Here is a 16,303-nt window from a genome sequence, read left to right on the forward strand (position 1 = left end):
CACGCTGCCAAGGCAGCGCCGCTGTTGTCGACGCAGCCTCGGGTGCCCAATTGCGACGATGGGATCTGAGCGAGGGGCTGAACTGCCCTTCCATGCCAGAGGAATCCCCTTCCAGTGACCATGGTGGGGCTGTCGACACCTGAGTCTGCCTGCTGACCGTTACGGTAAGAAGGAACTGAGAGGGCGTAGGGCTGGCGGGGTCTGATATAGCAACACATGAGCGTGGCACTCAAGGGGACGCCACTGCTGACCCTTCGGATACCACTAAGGCAAAAAACTCCGACAACTGTGTGTGCGTGGGCCTGCGCACACTTAGAATAGAATCGACATGAGCAAGCACTCGAAGAGTTTTGTTAGTAGAAGCCTGACATTAAATCAAAACAGTAAAAGATGTAACCTTTTATTGGTACCGGTACTCCTGTGTCTATGATTTAGGCTTTGCAAAACAGGTAAGCAACATCTTTAATATCTGTGTTACTTGTCAGGGTTTTTTTTTTTAATTGTTTTTGTAACATTTTCCTGAATCTTCAAGGCATGGTTTAGCACTCCAGAATGCACCTGTTGATAAGCTGACTTCCATTTCATTATAATTCTCAATTCTATTGTCTCACTAAACATCTGTGTGGTATAAGAGAATCTAACAAACATTAAAGTCTGGTACCCAGTGTAAAAGCCTGTGAGAATTTCACTTACACTGAGAAAAAGATCTATGCTCGACCAAACCATGAGAAAGCTGATAAGCTTCTCAAGCAGGGACCATGTCTGGTTTATCTGTAAAGCACTATGCCTATATATAGTGCTATATTAACACTACTGGCGAAATACTGTAGTTTATATATAAGGCCCATTGGGTTTGGTTTTTATTTTATTTACAATTTCCTGGGAATTTATCAGTCTGCGTAAAAAAATTAAAAACAGGTGAAAATCGGTAAAAAAAAACTAAAAGGAGGGGCCAGAAGGCAGGAGAGGTGAGGGGATTGTTCCACTTCCTGTGGGCCTGGCTCTGCAGCTGTCAAGCATTCCTGGCTGCCAGGACCCGACTCCCTGCCACTCTGCATGGGGCCATGCTGGAAGTCAGGAGCGGGCTCTGGCTGGCAGGTAGAGCAGACTGGGGTGGTCACCGGGCTCCCTGCCCATCTCTGGGGGAGCGAGACCGGCAGGGAGCTGGTGATAGGGGAGCAAGTTAGGCAGGAAGCCCCTCTCAGCTGTCGGGTCCCAGCTCCCTGCTTCTCACGCCTCCTCTGCACAGCAGCAGCCACCAAACGGCCTTTACCCTCCTCTCTGCAGCTGGGCCGCGCCATTCCGTGGGGGGCTTGAGGGGCAGAATGTGGGTTAAAACTGGTAAAACCCGAATCCTGACTTTATCAAAACCCGGGGATTTTTCAGGAAAACCTGATAAAAAACAGAACCAAAGGGTGTTATTTATACATTAAAAGAGTAGCCATATTCAGCAACTGCATAACGCTTCATGTTCCTAGATCTCAAAGCACATTACAAAGGTGGGGTACCTTTATCATTGTTTTACAGATGGGGAAATAGCCACAAGGAGGTTGAGTAACTTTTCAACTGTGCATACGACATGAACATTGTGTTCAAAGCCTGAATTTTATTATTTTCCCTTCAATTACATCTGCATTCAATAAATACCCAGCTTTCGAGGAACACATGATGCTAAGTCTCAGATCAGCAATAAATTACAACCAAAAAGTGTACTGATATCATGCTGGAGAAAAGGTGCGTACTGACCACTGGATGTGACATTTTGCAACATTCACACTACACAGAGATTTCAAACAGTGATCTTGTCAAGTAAATGAAAAAGGGTTTTTGTACAGAGAGGGATTTCATACAAGTACAGACTCATTCATGTGACAGACAATCTAGGGAATCTGCTTTCCTTCACAGTTGTGGAAACAACTTAAACTTCTGAAGTTACCCACAGTCTGTGCCAAAAGATCATATAAACCAATTTACCTTTTTTCTAAAATGCACTCATTTTCCTGTAATCAAGTGGTTTTAAGTAAAAAGAAGCCCTAATGCTCAATCTGTTAGAGTATTTTGCCATGTTTAATTTTACGCACCATTGTATGAAAAACTACACGTTAGGTTTTTTTTACACAGTGGTGCTTAAAGTTTTATTTTTGATTATCAAATGTTAGGGGTTTCCTGTTCCAGTTGCTCTCTGTGTCTGAGAATCAAAACGATAAATGTTCTTACATACTTATACCTTCTTATTCTCAATTACTAGTAATTCAAACCATTTGCCTCTTTCAGAGGGAAGAATACAAGGCTATGTCAATTTCCTAACCTACATTTTGGGGTAATTGCACAATGAACTGTTTTGAACCTGTCTAACATCCTCTTCCAGGGCAGTATTCAGCACCGTTTGTCAATTCTAGCTGGATTACTACACTTGTATTAAGAGTGTCTGGAGAAAAATAAAAAAGGGCTTTAAAAAGTCATCGGACATCTGTGAAATTGTATTTAGATCATTTTCTTAAATCTGTCTCATTGACAATTTTAACAGCAATAGAAGCTAAGTTGAGATATGTAAAAAAAGAAGATGTTCATTTATGTGGGGCTTATATTATACAAAATGTATAACTGGCAGACGAGATAACAGAAGAAACAAGTAAAATCAAGTGAGCAAAATTCTATGTGACACCTCAAAGAATTGGTGAATATTTGTTTAATCCACCAAGCTCTTGTATGTCACTTGCAGACCGCGTTGGGGGCAATCTGACAGACTGAAGGAATGACCACCACTGAACATTTATACCTGTCTAAACTACACAAAGCAAGTGGCTATGAAGGGATCTTGTGTATTACACGACTTTAAAGCAATTTTGGCCTTAAAGTCCCCAGTAAAAAGAAAATATATTAAAAAAAATCTGGTTTTGATCTTTTTTTTCTGAAATGTTTATTTGAGAGGGTCAAACCAAGTGAGTTACACTGTTAAATTATTTTACTGTATTACCCACACACATAATTAGCTTACTTTCCAACAGGATATGGGAAAAGTTAACAGGAAACCCAGTTAGTGTCCAGGCAACCCCCAAAATGAAATGTGATTGGCTATGATTCAGCATATCATCATCTACTAGGAAAGCAGCCATAAAATGAGCAGCTGTTGACATCATTTCCTGAGCCAAACTTTTTAAGGAGTCAATGAATGACAGCCTGTACTTTTCAAAATACAGGAACTGGCAGAATTCCTTGGATGATAATGCTCAAGCGCAAGTGCTTAAGTAAAGTCTCTCTCTCTCTCAGATCTCCCTTCTCACCACAATGTATTTAGAGGTGTACCCTAGTGATTGAGGATGCTTCACATACCGTATACAGATACAAACAATATTAGTTAGAAGGGTATTCATTCATGTATGTACAAATGATAAATCTTTATTTCAAACTCCCAGGATTATTTGCAGGCAAGAAACTGACACTGGATAAAAGCACGGTACGAATCTGCTCCAGTACGGCCACACTAGACCGCAGCCAAGAAATAAAAGCCTCTTCTTCCTCTCAGGAACAGAACTTAATTGGGCAACTTTGGCGTTCCCTCCTCTCGTCATTTCAACACAACAAAAAATGGATTCTGCAGCCACGTTTGTCTTGCTTCAAAAATTCAAATGGGAGGTTTTGTTCAATATTTCTCAGTCCAATGGGAGAAATTACTTCCCTCATCCCCTTTGACATCGCAGGATGCTTCAAAAAGGTACGATAGGAAGAAGAATGGGACAGAACAGCCATTTCATTCAGTCTTCTTTGTGCAATGCATTTTGGTAAAGGCCTGCATTCTTATGGTAAAAGTGCAGCTGAAATATAAAAAGGCAATTAATGTAATTAAAAACAGGTGCAATTATACTATACAGTTCAGTCATGATGCCTTATATACTCTGAGAATTAACACAAGAATTAGGTGATGGACATGAATGAAATCTGAAAATGACACTCAGATCTGAGTGCTGACAATAATAATTTTCGCGTGCACTATCTAGCACTTTTCATATAAGGATCTCAAAATCCTTTACACAAACAGAGGTATCGTCACATTTTGATTACAATGAGCTATAACCGATCTCACATTTTAATGTTGATGCAAACTGTGCACTCAAAGTGTATCTTAGAGCTGTTTCATGAGACCTGAATAACTAACCTAGAATTGTAGCTGTGTCAGTCCCAGCATATGAGAGAGACCAGGTGGGTGAGGTAATATCTTTCATTAGACCAACTTCTATTCATGAGAGAGACAAGCTTTCAAGCCATACAGAGCTCTTCTTCAGGTCTGGGAAAGGAACTCACAGTGTCACAGCAAAAGCTCTCCGACTACACCTACTACAAAGAACTCAAAGATGACCCCATACCACAGTTTACCCAGAAACTTAAGGATATCATCAAATCCTTCCTCAAACACCTCCAAGACAAACTCATTCCCCACATACCCACCCCTTCTACATACAAGGGCAGACCCATCATATCTGGCCATGGCACTCTTACTGGAGGAATACTGGGACTCATACAAACCAACCTCAAACCACTCACCACACAAACGGCCAGCTTCCTCCAGGGTACAACCAACTTCCCTCACAAATGCCACAATATTAACAGGCTCCCTCAGAACACCATCCTCACTTCCATGGATGTCACTTCCCTACACATCGATATCCCTCAATGACGGCACGATTGCCCGCCTCCAATATTTACAAGACAATGGACAAGCCTCACATATCCACTCCAAACACATCACCAAATTCATTCATTTCATCCTCACCCATAACAATTTTACATTCAAAACCAAATATTTTGTCCAAACCATGGGTACTAGGATGGCTCCCAATATGCCAACCTCTTCATGGGCCACCTTGAAGAATTTCTGGACAAATAAATGTACCATGACACCAAATGATATACCTGAGATATATCGATATTTTCGTCTTCTGAACAGACAGCTTAAACTCCGTCACAGATTTCCACCACAACTTCAACTACCACCACACACCCATTAACCTTTCTCTGGAGCACTTCCACATGAGCATCAACTTCCTGGACACCACAATCAGCTTAAACAATGGAACCCTAGAGACAACTATATACAAGAAACCCATGGATCAGCACACCTACCTTCATAGATCCAGTAACCACCTCAAACACACCAAGAAATAGGTTATCTACAGCCAAACACTCAGATAACACGGAAGATGCTCAGAGGAGAAAGTCTGGATATACTCTTAACACACTTAAAACTGCCTTCACCAAGCAAGGATATACCACAAGAGAAGTAGATTGTATCATGGAATGGGCCACCCAAATACCCCAAGAGAACCTGCTTCAATACAGAAATAAAACCTTCTCCAACCTCACACCCCTAGTTGTCACCTACCACCCCACACTGGAACCCATACAAGGTGTCAACAACTACAACGGATACTCTATTTTCTTGAACCTCCACTTCTGGCCTTCAAACAACCCCCCAACCTCTCCATGCTCATCATCAGAAGCAAGCTTTCCTCAGACCAGGACACACCAACTCCGAGTGGCATCAGACCCTGCCAGAACAACAGATACAAGACCTGTAGTCATATCTCTACTGCTACAATGATCAACACCCCCCACAACACAACTTTCAAGATTCATAGATCCTACACATGCCTATCAACACGCGGCGTACCTCATCCAGTGCACTCAATGTCCCAACAACAAGGATGTGGGTGAAACCAGACAATCACTATGCCCCCGAATGAACTCAAACAGGAATATGATAAAAGACAAAAACACCCTATCACCCATGGGTGAACACTTTTCACAAAGTGATCACTCTATATCTGACCTCTCAGTCCTCATTCTCAAAGGAAACCTGCACAACACTTTGAAATGACAAGCCCAGAAGCTTAAATTAATTACTCTGCTAGACGTCAAAAATCATGGGCTGAACAGAGATACTGGATTTATGGCTTATTACAGCAATCTGTAACCCTCTAACCCTCTCTTTTTGTCCTATGACTACAGAGGTGTTTACAGGCCACTCTACCTTGAATGGTCCGTTACAATACGTGTTATCTCCTTATGCTAAACAATCGGTTTCACCTTGCATTTTGCTGTGACATTCAGAGTATGTTTCCCAGACCTGAAGAAGAGCTCTGTGTGGCTCGAAAGCTTGTCGCTCTCACCAACAGAAGTTGGTTCAGTAAAAGACATATTACCTCACCCCCCTTGTCTCTTTAACCTAAAAGCACTTACACTATATCTCACATTCTTTTGCTGTTATAAAGACTAGAATCATAGCACTGAAAATTGAAATCAAAAAGGAAAGAAGCAAGGGAAAGCTGTAAAATGAAATGGATTTTCAGGAAACAATTCCTTCAGCATTGTGTGTGATGGGTTGTTCTGTGTGCAGAGAACAGTAAGAACATTGTACCTGCTTGAACAATCTACTTCTCCTGATGGAGGGCTTCAATGAAGGCTTCAAGTTTTTCCTGGATTTCCCGAACTTTTTCTAGAAGATTAAAAAGATTGCTATTCAAATTTCTTGCTATTTTATTGAGGATAGATACAAAAAACCTCAACTATACAGCAGAACAAAATCCGATTCTGTAAGCAATCATTATCCTAAATGTTTGATGCACTGAATGCCTTTGTGAACAGTGTCTGCATCAGACAAAAATACATACACTATCTCTTCAGGCTGTTTTTTTCTTTAAAGAACTTTTCCAAGTATATACCTTTTTCCATAAATGCTAATTTAATAATTCCAAAATGCAGCAAAGCAATCTGATACTGAAATAGCTATGTTTTGAAAAGCTCAGATTTCCACTGGTTCACACACGTCAAGTCAACTGTGCACCTGTTGTTATACAGCGGGAGTTGTTATCCATTAAGTAAAGTGCACTAATCCCTCTCTCTTTTAGCCCAATATCATTATTCTCCACATTAGTAGCACAAACACCATTAATCATTCAAGAAACAGTTAAAAGCTAGTGACCTAACAGGTAGAATTTCAAGCAATCAGACCTCAACGTGCAATACACCTGGTACAAAAGACACAGTGCTTGGAGTGAAGAATCCTATCCGAGTTGAATATTCAATTACATATCTACGCTTGGTCCCTTGCATCTCAGCACTGACCAAAACGATGCAGTCAGAATTATATTCTGCAAAACCTCTAAATCTGGAATCATTTTCTCCATCAGCAAAACCACTAGCAGGACAAAACTACATGCAGTTACTGAAAACAAAATGTCAGTAGGAAATTTTAAAAAACCCAAACCCTTGATTTTTTTTTTTTTTTTTTTTTACCATCACTGTGTCCCTCTCTCCCCCTCAAGATCTTGTACAACACCCTTCACTGTAGTGTCTACATGTTATATGTAAACTGCAGTGACTTACAGAACAGACTTTAAAACTTAATGGGATTGAAAAGCCTGCATGCTTTTCTCCCCCTGCTTGAAGCTGCTTCTTGTAAACCAATGGTTCTCAAACTTTTGCACTGGTGACCCCTTTCACACAGCAAGCCTCTGAGCGCAACTCCCCCATATAAATTAAAAAACACTTTTTTTATATTTAACATTATAATAAATACTGGAGGCAAAGCGGGGTTTGAGGTAGAGGCTGACAGCTCCAACTCCCTGAGGGGTCACAACCCCCAGTTTGAGAACCCTCTGTTTTAAACCTACGTAGAGCCAGTTACTCCTTTTTAAGTGTGTGAAGGAAAGGGAAGAAGTGGATCACTGCACTTAGAATAATCCGGAAATCAAGCGTTCAGCAAATGTGTGCAAATATTCAAATCTAGTTTTAACAAACTAAGAATATCATCTGGGATAAAGCCCCAAATTCCCTTTGTGAGGTTACAAGGGACGCTTCTGGTTATCTTCTTCCATTAGTAGTTTTCTTCATTTTCCCAGCTACTTATTACATTTTAAAAAACCGAAGTACATGACTGAACAGGGTACGTGTGCAGCTGGGAGCAAGCACCAAGTGTGATCACCCGAGGGAGTGTTTGTAGGAGGTAGCTAGGAAAAATAATCGTTTCATCTAGCAATGAAATGACCTAATCCTCATACTTTACACCAAAGTGTGTTTCAGAAACAAAAACAAATTAATCATTGTAGGATAAAAAGGACATTTCAGCGGACCAGATTTTTAAGAGTGATGTAAAATATACTCCAATAATAAAGAAAAATTCTGCAACTGAAACAAAGCTGTTAACATTATTTGGCTAGCATTTGAAATAGATACAGTAAAACAAGGCAGTCAGCTTTATTTCATGTTAACAGCCTGGCCTGGTAAGCTCTTGCTTCAGGTCTCTCTATGACCTCAACCTCAAGGGCTGGACCACCCCCTTGAAGACCAGACGTAGTTTAGTCTCCTAACCAACTTTGTCATGGGGCATTCTAATGAGCAAAGAAAGGATCTGTACACCAGAGTGAACTTAGTGATAGTGTGTGCTGACCTGTGTTCCTGGCTACCCTACACTGGGCTAAAACTACCAAAAGGCATTTCATTAAAGACTTCAGGCGATCTTAGTCTATACTCGTCCTATACACAGTGATGAACATGGGTGTCTGAATGTTTTCCAGAGCTAAAAATTAAAATAATGAGATGTATGGTTTTCAAGTGCAGCTTTCTCTCCAATCCCCTCCGCCCCCTGCCTGGGAAATGACATGTATGTTTGTTTTGTTAATCTGAGTGCATTCATATGCATCCCTCAGAAGTAGTGCTATTCAGGGCAACCGAAGTCTTGGAGCTTGAGACAGTCTTTTAGCTATCCTGGGTCCAGATAATTTCTAGTCTTGCAGATACGGACAGAGGGTAAGTTCCTGGTCCCATTAAAGTCAATAGCACAAGTCCCATTGACTCCAGTAGGATCAGGATTGTACCCCAAAGACTTAAAATATGACTGGAGATGAGCCCTCAGTAAAGCCATGTTGCTAAAAACAACATGCTACTGCTGGATTCAAAACTGCTTAAAGATTGTTTTTTTGTTTCTGCTGGCGGGGGGGGCGCGGCACACAACCCAGATCTCTTTCAAAGGCTAATTTTGTATTATATTTGACAAACGCATCACAATTATTTTTGTAATTATGATGTATACTTCTTGCTTTGGGGAGTAATGTAATTCTGAACTACTTATTTTTAGTTTGGGTTGCTTTATTCAGTCCAACATTCTTTCCTCAAATATGATTTTTATATTGATCAAGCTATTAGTCTCATTGAAAGCAGACAGATTTAACAACATTAAATGCAAATATTTTTCCTGTTCAACCCTTGGTTAGTGAAATAGTCCAGTGCTGGAAATTCACAACATCAACAAAATCCATAATTTATGAGTTCACCCTTAAAAAAAAAAGTGTGTGTGTGTGTGTGGGGGGGGGGGGTCGGTTTGTGCCAACACGATCTACTTTAATTTTTCGATGAAGGCATGTTAAAGTACCTGGATAGCCAATGTTTATTCCACCAGAATGCAGTTCGGCAGTTGTGTTTGTTTAGAGAACAGACATACTAAAGTTGCCTCCATAGTTATCATAAGCACTTTATCAGTTTTTACACCTGGATAGAATTGAAGTGACTCCTTAACTGTAATGATTATGAGGTCTTTAAGTAACTTAACTCTTTGAAAAAAAAATTTCTTAAATAAAACAGTTAAAAAGTCTGTCAAGAAGTTATAATATATTCATACTAAGCTTTGTATTCGCGGTAGGAATACAGCTTATTGCACTGAAACAGATACTAATCAACAGGTAAAATATATTTTTTTTCTAAAACCCACAATACAGCACACAGTAATCGTGCCCTGCTATTTAGTTTGCTTTTCATTTAGCATAACGGCAGAAAGCGTATTGATACAACTGTGGTTAGTACGATGATAATCTGAAATTCTTGGAGATACTTATTTTGATGAGCAACAGAGTGCAGTGACTGAATACTTCACGGTAAGTATGTCAGAACCTCCTATCATTTACATTCAAACAACGGGACGATAATTATAATTGACCCAAACAGAAACAATAGATGTTAACTGCCTCAACGTTTGGGGATATTTGCTTCTGGATCCAACACACTTTGCTGTGAGATAGATTAACACTTGCCCCTTCTCCCAAAACACACACACACACACTTTCCAGGGGTTCTGCTCCAAATCTGGGTCCAAGCTTCTTGGCTTGAGCCCATCTCCAATTAAACAGCCCAACTGCAATACATTTTATATTGCAAATGAATACTTCCTCAAAATCCAATAGGTTTTTGGATTTCAAACCAGGACACTTCTTCACATGAATCCACATTAAGGAGATGGCTATGACATATTGAGGGTATTTATGCTGCAATATTGTATTATTCTAAAAAATAACCCGCAGATTACGAGATAAACTTTTAACCTGCTAACAAGTATGCACTTCTCTAACATACTGAACTTTCTGCAGAGTTACTATCCAAGGCTCCAATATCACATCAGCCTTCCAAGTGCTACAGTTCTGTTATAATTTACTTCTGAAGTTTATATTTATACTGTTTCTCATAACTCTGATAGTGTTAATACAGATGTGGAGTTATGAATGCATGATTCTTACACCACCTGTTAAATAGTGATCAAAACTTAAGGGAAACCAGCGTAGGAAAACTATAACAAACCCCTTGTTTCTAGCTTTGGAACAATGAAACACACAGGCCTACAGGCAATGAATACCCATTCTACTTTCCATTTACCCAATGTTTACCTAAAAGATGAGCTGTTCCATACATCAATTCATTATGTCTCCTGATCTGGTCATGAATATTCCCATAATCTTTTCCCAATATCCCATAACCCTCCACTGACACAGAATGAAGAAATTCTTTATTCAGACGGCTTGAGAGACCCATTCATGCTTGTTCCCTTTTTATCTCCACATGAAATGATACCGCTGCCCACTCATTTTCTTTTCATTAATCCTCTGATACTGACTCTAAAAGGCTCAAAACCAGACTAATTGATCCGTAATTAGGATTTGAATACACAGTGAATACAGAAAGACACAGCCAAGGATAAGGTTTACTTTTGCTGTTAACATCGATTTAGGAAGGAGAACCCCCCCCCAAAATATTCAGTCTCATAAAGACAGACTGTCTACTTACTGGTCCCAACTTTATAGCTACATTATTAACGTGCCTCACCAGTAAAAGCATTGCATGGAGTGCAATAGCAGTGCTGTTAAAATTGAAGCCAGTTACCTTCCAAGCAAAGCTGATGAGGTAGGGGTGAATAACTTAAAGCAATAAAACTGAAAGAAACTTTTCATATAATGCTGTAAGAGTAAGAAAAATAATCAGCTTTATAATCAAATGACTTTTTTTAAAAGAGGAATTTAGCTTTCCAGTGTAAGACATTTCTGTCGTGACTGAAAACAAATAGTGGAAAAGTTTCCTCAGAAGCTAGAAATTTTCCACAGAGGTATCCCTGTAGACAAAGTTGTCCTGTTCACTAATTCTTCTCTTTGATGATATAAATCTATATTTTTGTTTCGTTTTTCAAAATACATACATTTGACTAAATATAGGATCACTTTTGCCTTAATCTAACATTAAAAGCAACATAGCAATACATCACTGGCAATGAGATTGCCTTCTCAGAATAATAGGTGCTTAGATGCTGTGTGCCACAAACTCCTAGATGGAGAAATGCAACTTGAAGACAGATCTACGAATTATATCCAAAAAACACATGCATGCACAGGATATTCTACACACACACACACACACACACACACACACAGAGAGTTCCTCCTCTGCCTTGGTGGGTCCTGTGCTTTTTGGTGGATTTGCTCACCCCAGAGGTTCACGGCAGCTCTGTCTGTCCGCTTTTGCTAGAGGCTCAAACCTGCTGTTCACTCAGCTAACCTCATCACTGGCCAGCATGGGGGAAATGGAGAACAATCCCCGCAGTCTCTGTGTCCCACCTAGTGGGTCGGGGACAGGCCAGATCCCTTTCCAAATTAGACCTTCCCTTCTGGTGTTGCTCACAGACCAGGTCAACTTCTCCTGTGTCCGATCAGGAGTTGGGGAGATGGGGGGAACCCAGGCCCACCCTCTACACCGGGTTCCAGCCCAGGGTCCTGTGGATAGCAGCTGTCTACAATGTCCCCTGTATCAGCTGTGCGACAGCTACAACGCCCTGGGCTACTTCCCCCTGGCCTTCCCCAGCACCTTTTTTATCCTCACTGCAGGATCTTCCTCCTGAAGCCTGATCACGCTTGTACTCCTCAGTCCTCCAGCAGCCTTCTCACTCCCTGCTCCTTGCGCGCCCCCTCACTAACTGATGGGAGGTCCTTTTTAAACCAGGTGTCCTGATTAGCCTGCCTGCCATAATTGATTCTAGTAAGTTCTTAATTGGCTCCAGGTGTCTTAATTAGCTTGCCTGTCTTAATTGGTTCTAGCAGGTTTCTGATTGCTCTAGGGCAGCCCCTGCTCTGGTCACTCAGGGAACAGAAAACTATTCATCCAGTGGCCAGTATATTTGCCTTCGACCAGACTACTGTACCCCACTGGTTTGGGTCTGTCACAATACACACACACACATTATATATATATATCTTACACACACACGTATGAATGTACGTATATCAAGTAGTGCAGCAGCAAGAGGAGTTGCAGGTAACCTTTCCCCTTCAACTAACTCAAAGGATCAGTTTAAATCTTTTACTACTAGACTATCCATACGGCAGCAGTAGCATGAGTTTCTGAAGAAGGCTGTCATCCTAGCCTTGGAATAATATTTAGGACTCAAGAAACCTCCTAGAGCTTGTCTGCTTGGGGAAGTTATACTGTTCTCTGATAAAGTGTGAATTTAAACTGCTATAGTTACAGCACTTTAGCTCCTCATGTGGACATTGAATACAACAGTGTCATAAGAACATAACATAAGAACAGCCAGGCTGGGTCAGACCAAAGGTCCATCCAGCCCAGTATCCCATCTTCCAAGAGTGGCTAATGCCAGGTGCCCCAGAGGGAATGAACAGAACAGGTAATCATCAAGTGATCCATCCCGTCACCCATTCTCAGCTCCTGGCTGGGAGCATGCGTGCGTGTCACTTTCACACACATAGAGTCATTTTTTCTCATTTTCCAAAGCTTAGTTGCTCTGGAAGGGGTTTAAGCAAAACTGAAAAAAGCCACTCTTATTCCAGAATAAGACAGTGTCCATCCACACAACGAGTTAAAGTGACATAGTTATACTGCTGTAACTATACTAGTAAAACTCTCCTGTGTAGACAAGCCCTTACTCTTTATTGTATGCCTCTGCTCCCTGATTCTGAGATGAATATGAAGGGAAAAAACCCTCAAACACTATTTTTCTTTTAGTCTACAGATGGACAGTTACATTGTAGGAAAGGGGCCAGAGCTGTCTGTACTTAGTGAACTAAATCATAATACTTAGGACTTTACAAACATTAAGAAGAAATCCACACAAACATCTCTGTCTTGTAGGAAGCAGTTAGTATTCCCATTTTGCAGATAGGAAAACTCAGGTAGAGAGGTAAAGTCATCTGCTCAGAAATCACACATTTAGATCCCTGTTTAGGTAAGCATTTAAGTACATTTAAGTGCTTTCCTACGTAAAAGACTTTTCTCATTCAGGGCCTTAGAGGAATGAGCACAAGGCTGGCAGAAAACCTTTTGAGTTCTAATGTCTTCTCTGCAACTAAGATATGCTGCCTCCCAGTCTTACAAGTTAGACAATGGGAGATGGTCATTAGTCCATTTCCTTGCCTATACAGGATTGCTCCCAGCAGGATGATCTCTGGTTCTTTGTTCGGGCTACTTTTAAACAACCCAAAAATCTGGGGCATTGAACATGCTCTAGGAATCTATTCTGCAGACCAACACATCTCTCGGTCAAAAGTTTCTCCTGCCCTTCAGCCTGAAACTTTTGCTCAGTATCAAACCATCACCTACAAAAAAAGTTTATTCTTTAAAAAGAAGAGGAAATATTTGCACAGCCATGACATATGCATGCCTTAACTGAGTGATCACAAAAGGCAGGCCTCTGACCCTTGCGCTTCATTGCCCTCCTCCCTCCCGTTTTTGGTGTATGTTGCATCCTCACGTGTCCGTCAGTCTATCATTCAGGGTTTGAGTCTACAGTCTGATTGGCACGGAGCCCCACCGAAGTCAATGGCGCCCATTTATAGACATCGAATTGCAGGATCGGGGTCTGAGATTATAAACTCCTTGACGATAGCGACCTATTTTCTATTATAAACTTCGACCAAGCACCTAGTAGACTGGGGGCACTATAAAACGACACTTATAACCCCTATAAGTTCTGGCTTCTTGTACTTTGTTAAATAATTCCTCTCCTTTTTGAGTGTTTACACCCTTCTGATATTCGTAGGTTTTGATCTGTCCTTCCTTTTATCTGGCGCTTATATTTTAGTTCTTTTAAATCTTTCCCTTAAGTCAATTTTCTCCATTCTGTTCCCTGAATTCCTTCTACACAAGAAGTTAGTTTGCTACAACTCCTTTATGAAAATCTCTGATTCGCTGTTATGAACACATCATCTTTCCTTCAGTAAGCAGAAAATCCAGTCTATAGTCAGACTGATTAGCACGCCCAGCATCATACTGACTAGCACATTATCCCAGTTACATATACAAAACCACACTGAGCAAATATAAAGGGGGCTAAGTGAAACAATCTCTTCTTGGTTCAGCCCTTTGTGCCACGTTCTTCCATATTCTATAGGACCACAGAAAACTCCAGTTCTTGCTAAAACAATGTGGGGGAAGTGTTCTAAAGATTGTCCAAAAAAGTCAACTCCCAAAACAACCCCTACACCCACAAGTTACAAAACTTGCATCAACATCCCTTCTCCCACCTCACAAATCTCGAAAGGCTAAGAAGAGCTACTATAATTTACTGATCACTGCAGGGTCATGTCCTGCTGAATGTTAAAAAATTCTTTGACATTGGCTCATCACATTTTTTTGCCAGTTTCCTCTTGCTCACATACCATATTTTGCTCTGGATGTGTCCGACGGGAAAGCTAAAACTAAGAAAAAAGGAAAAACCACCCAGGCAGCCCTTAAAGAGACAGAACATCGTTTATCACCTGCAAAGACAGATTTATAAGAAGAGGGCCCCCTCTGTTCCTTTAAGACGGGAAAACAGATGGGAAGTGAATGGACAGTCAGAGGGTCAAGAAAACACATGGGAGGTGCTGCTTGTCTGCTGTATGTATGTTCCCAGCATAAGAAAGAGGTCAAGATTGTAACTGCATGGCTGGGTGCTGGAAAGGCCCTTTCTTCAAGCTGTTACAAAGACAAACGCTGTTCCTCATCCTGCTGTCAAACTGTTATAAATATTGGTTTGTCAAAAGCCCTTCAGTGGCTGAAGTTTTTTAAAAAAGGCAGAACAGCAGGATGAATCATGTGAATGATTCTTAAACAATTAGCTCATTAGTGTAATAAAAGCACTGCAGTACTGGAGAAGTTTAAATGGAATTTATAACAGTTCATATAGTAAATCCATGAATCATTAAAAATATACAGACTTAAAATGCAAGCTTGCAGAAAAGCTAGTGTACCACTTCGTTACTGGTAGCCAACATAGAATGAACAAAGCTGCTAACCAAGGTAACACCATAGTAAAACTAACATTTACGGTTATCAAATATGTTTCTTAAATCTACTGTACCATGCAATAGATGCGAATATATGGCAAGATTAAATGAATACTTTCTGTAAATTTTGAACTTCAAAGTATATTTATTGGGATTGGATAATCATGACACAAAAGCGTTAATCACATCTGTGTATAAGACTTGCTTTACAGAGCTAGGAAGATAAAAACAGCACTGTGATGTTTTACTAGCTGGAGCCCAGAGCTACTGGCAAAACTTAAGCATGTTTGCACTAAATCACTTTTCCAGCCCTTGAAAACAGGCAGTTCATTTTGGGTGCTGCTAGAATCCTGGTATTCTTGGTGGTACGGGGAGTGGTGCGAGGAGGTACTCTGCATGGCTGATAGCACAAGTGAGATGCTATTATAACGATGGATATTGATCTTACTTTCAATGGTTAGCATCTTCTTAGAACCCTAAAACAAAAGCAAAATATTTAGCACATCCATTTTATATATCTCCAAATATAGCCAGATCTCCAGGAGCTGGTTTAACACATCCTAGTTTTATGGACATGAGCTCTTCTATGACCTCCTGATAGTGAGCTGACCAAGTACTTTGTTTAACTAGACCACAACAGGAAACATCAGGGGAGCCTGCTTCCCCACCACAGAGAGAGAATCTGTTGGTCTTTCTCTCTTTTCCTTCCTGGT

General features: G+C 40.6%; 1 protein-coding gene across 7 annotated transcripts in view; it reads right to left on the bottom strand.

Annotated features, from left to right (window-relative positions):
- Positions 1-1,586: 1,586 nt before the first annotated feature.
- The window catches only part of OPA1 (OPA1 mitochondrial dynamin like GTPase), an 83,721-nt gene continuing 69,004 nt past the window's right edge, over positions 1,587-16,303 (bottom strand). For 5 of the 7 annotated variants that reach the window (XM_037909737.2, XM_037909734.2, XM_037909736.2 and 2 more), the window contains 2 exons: positions 6,416-6,493; positions 1,587-3,815 (listed from right to left, as the gene is read on the bottom strand). In XM_037909737.2, the coding sequence (XP_037765665.1) occupies positions 6,429-6,493 (65 nt within the window). In that variant the 3' untranslated portion in view covers positions 1,587-3,815; positions 6,416-6,428. Of the gene's footprint in view, positions 3,816-6,415; positions 6,494-15,842; positions 16,067-16,303 lie in introns of those variants that run through there. The other 2 variants (XM_037909733.2, XM_037909735.2) reach the window with 2 other exon arrangements.

This window comes from Chelonia mydas, chromosome 9, assembly GCF_015237465.2.
Source record: "Chelonia mydas isolate rCheMyd1 chromosome 9, rCheMyd1.pri.v2, whole genome shotgun sequence".
NCBI classification, from domain to species: domain Eukaryota; kingdom Metazoa; phylum Chordata; order Testudines; family Cheloniidae; genus Chelonia; species Chelonia mydas.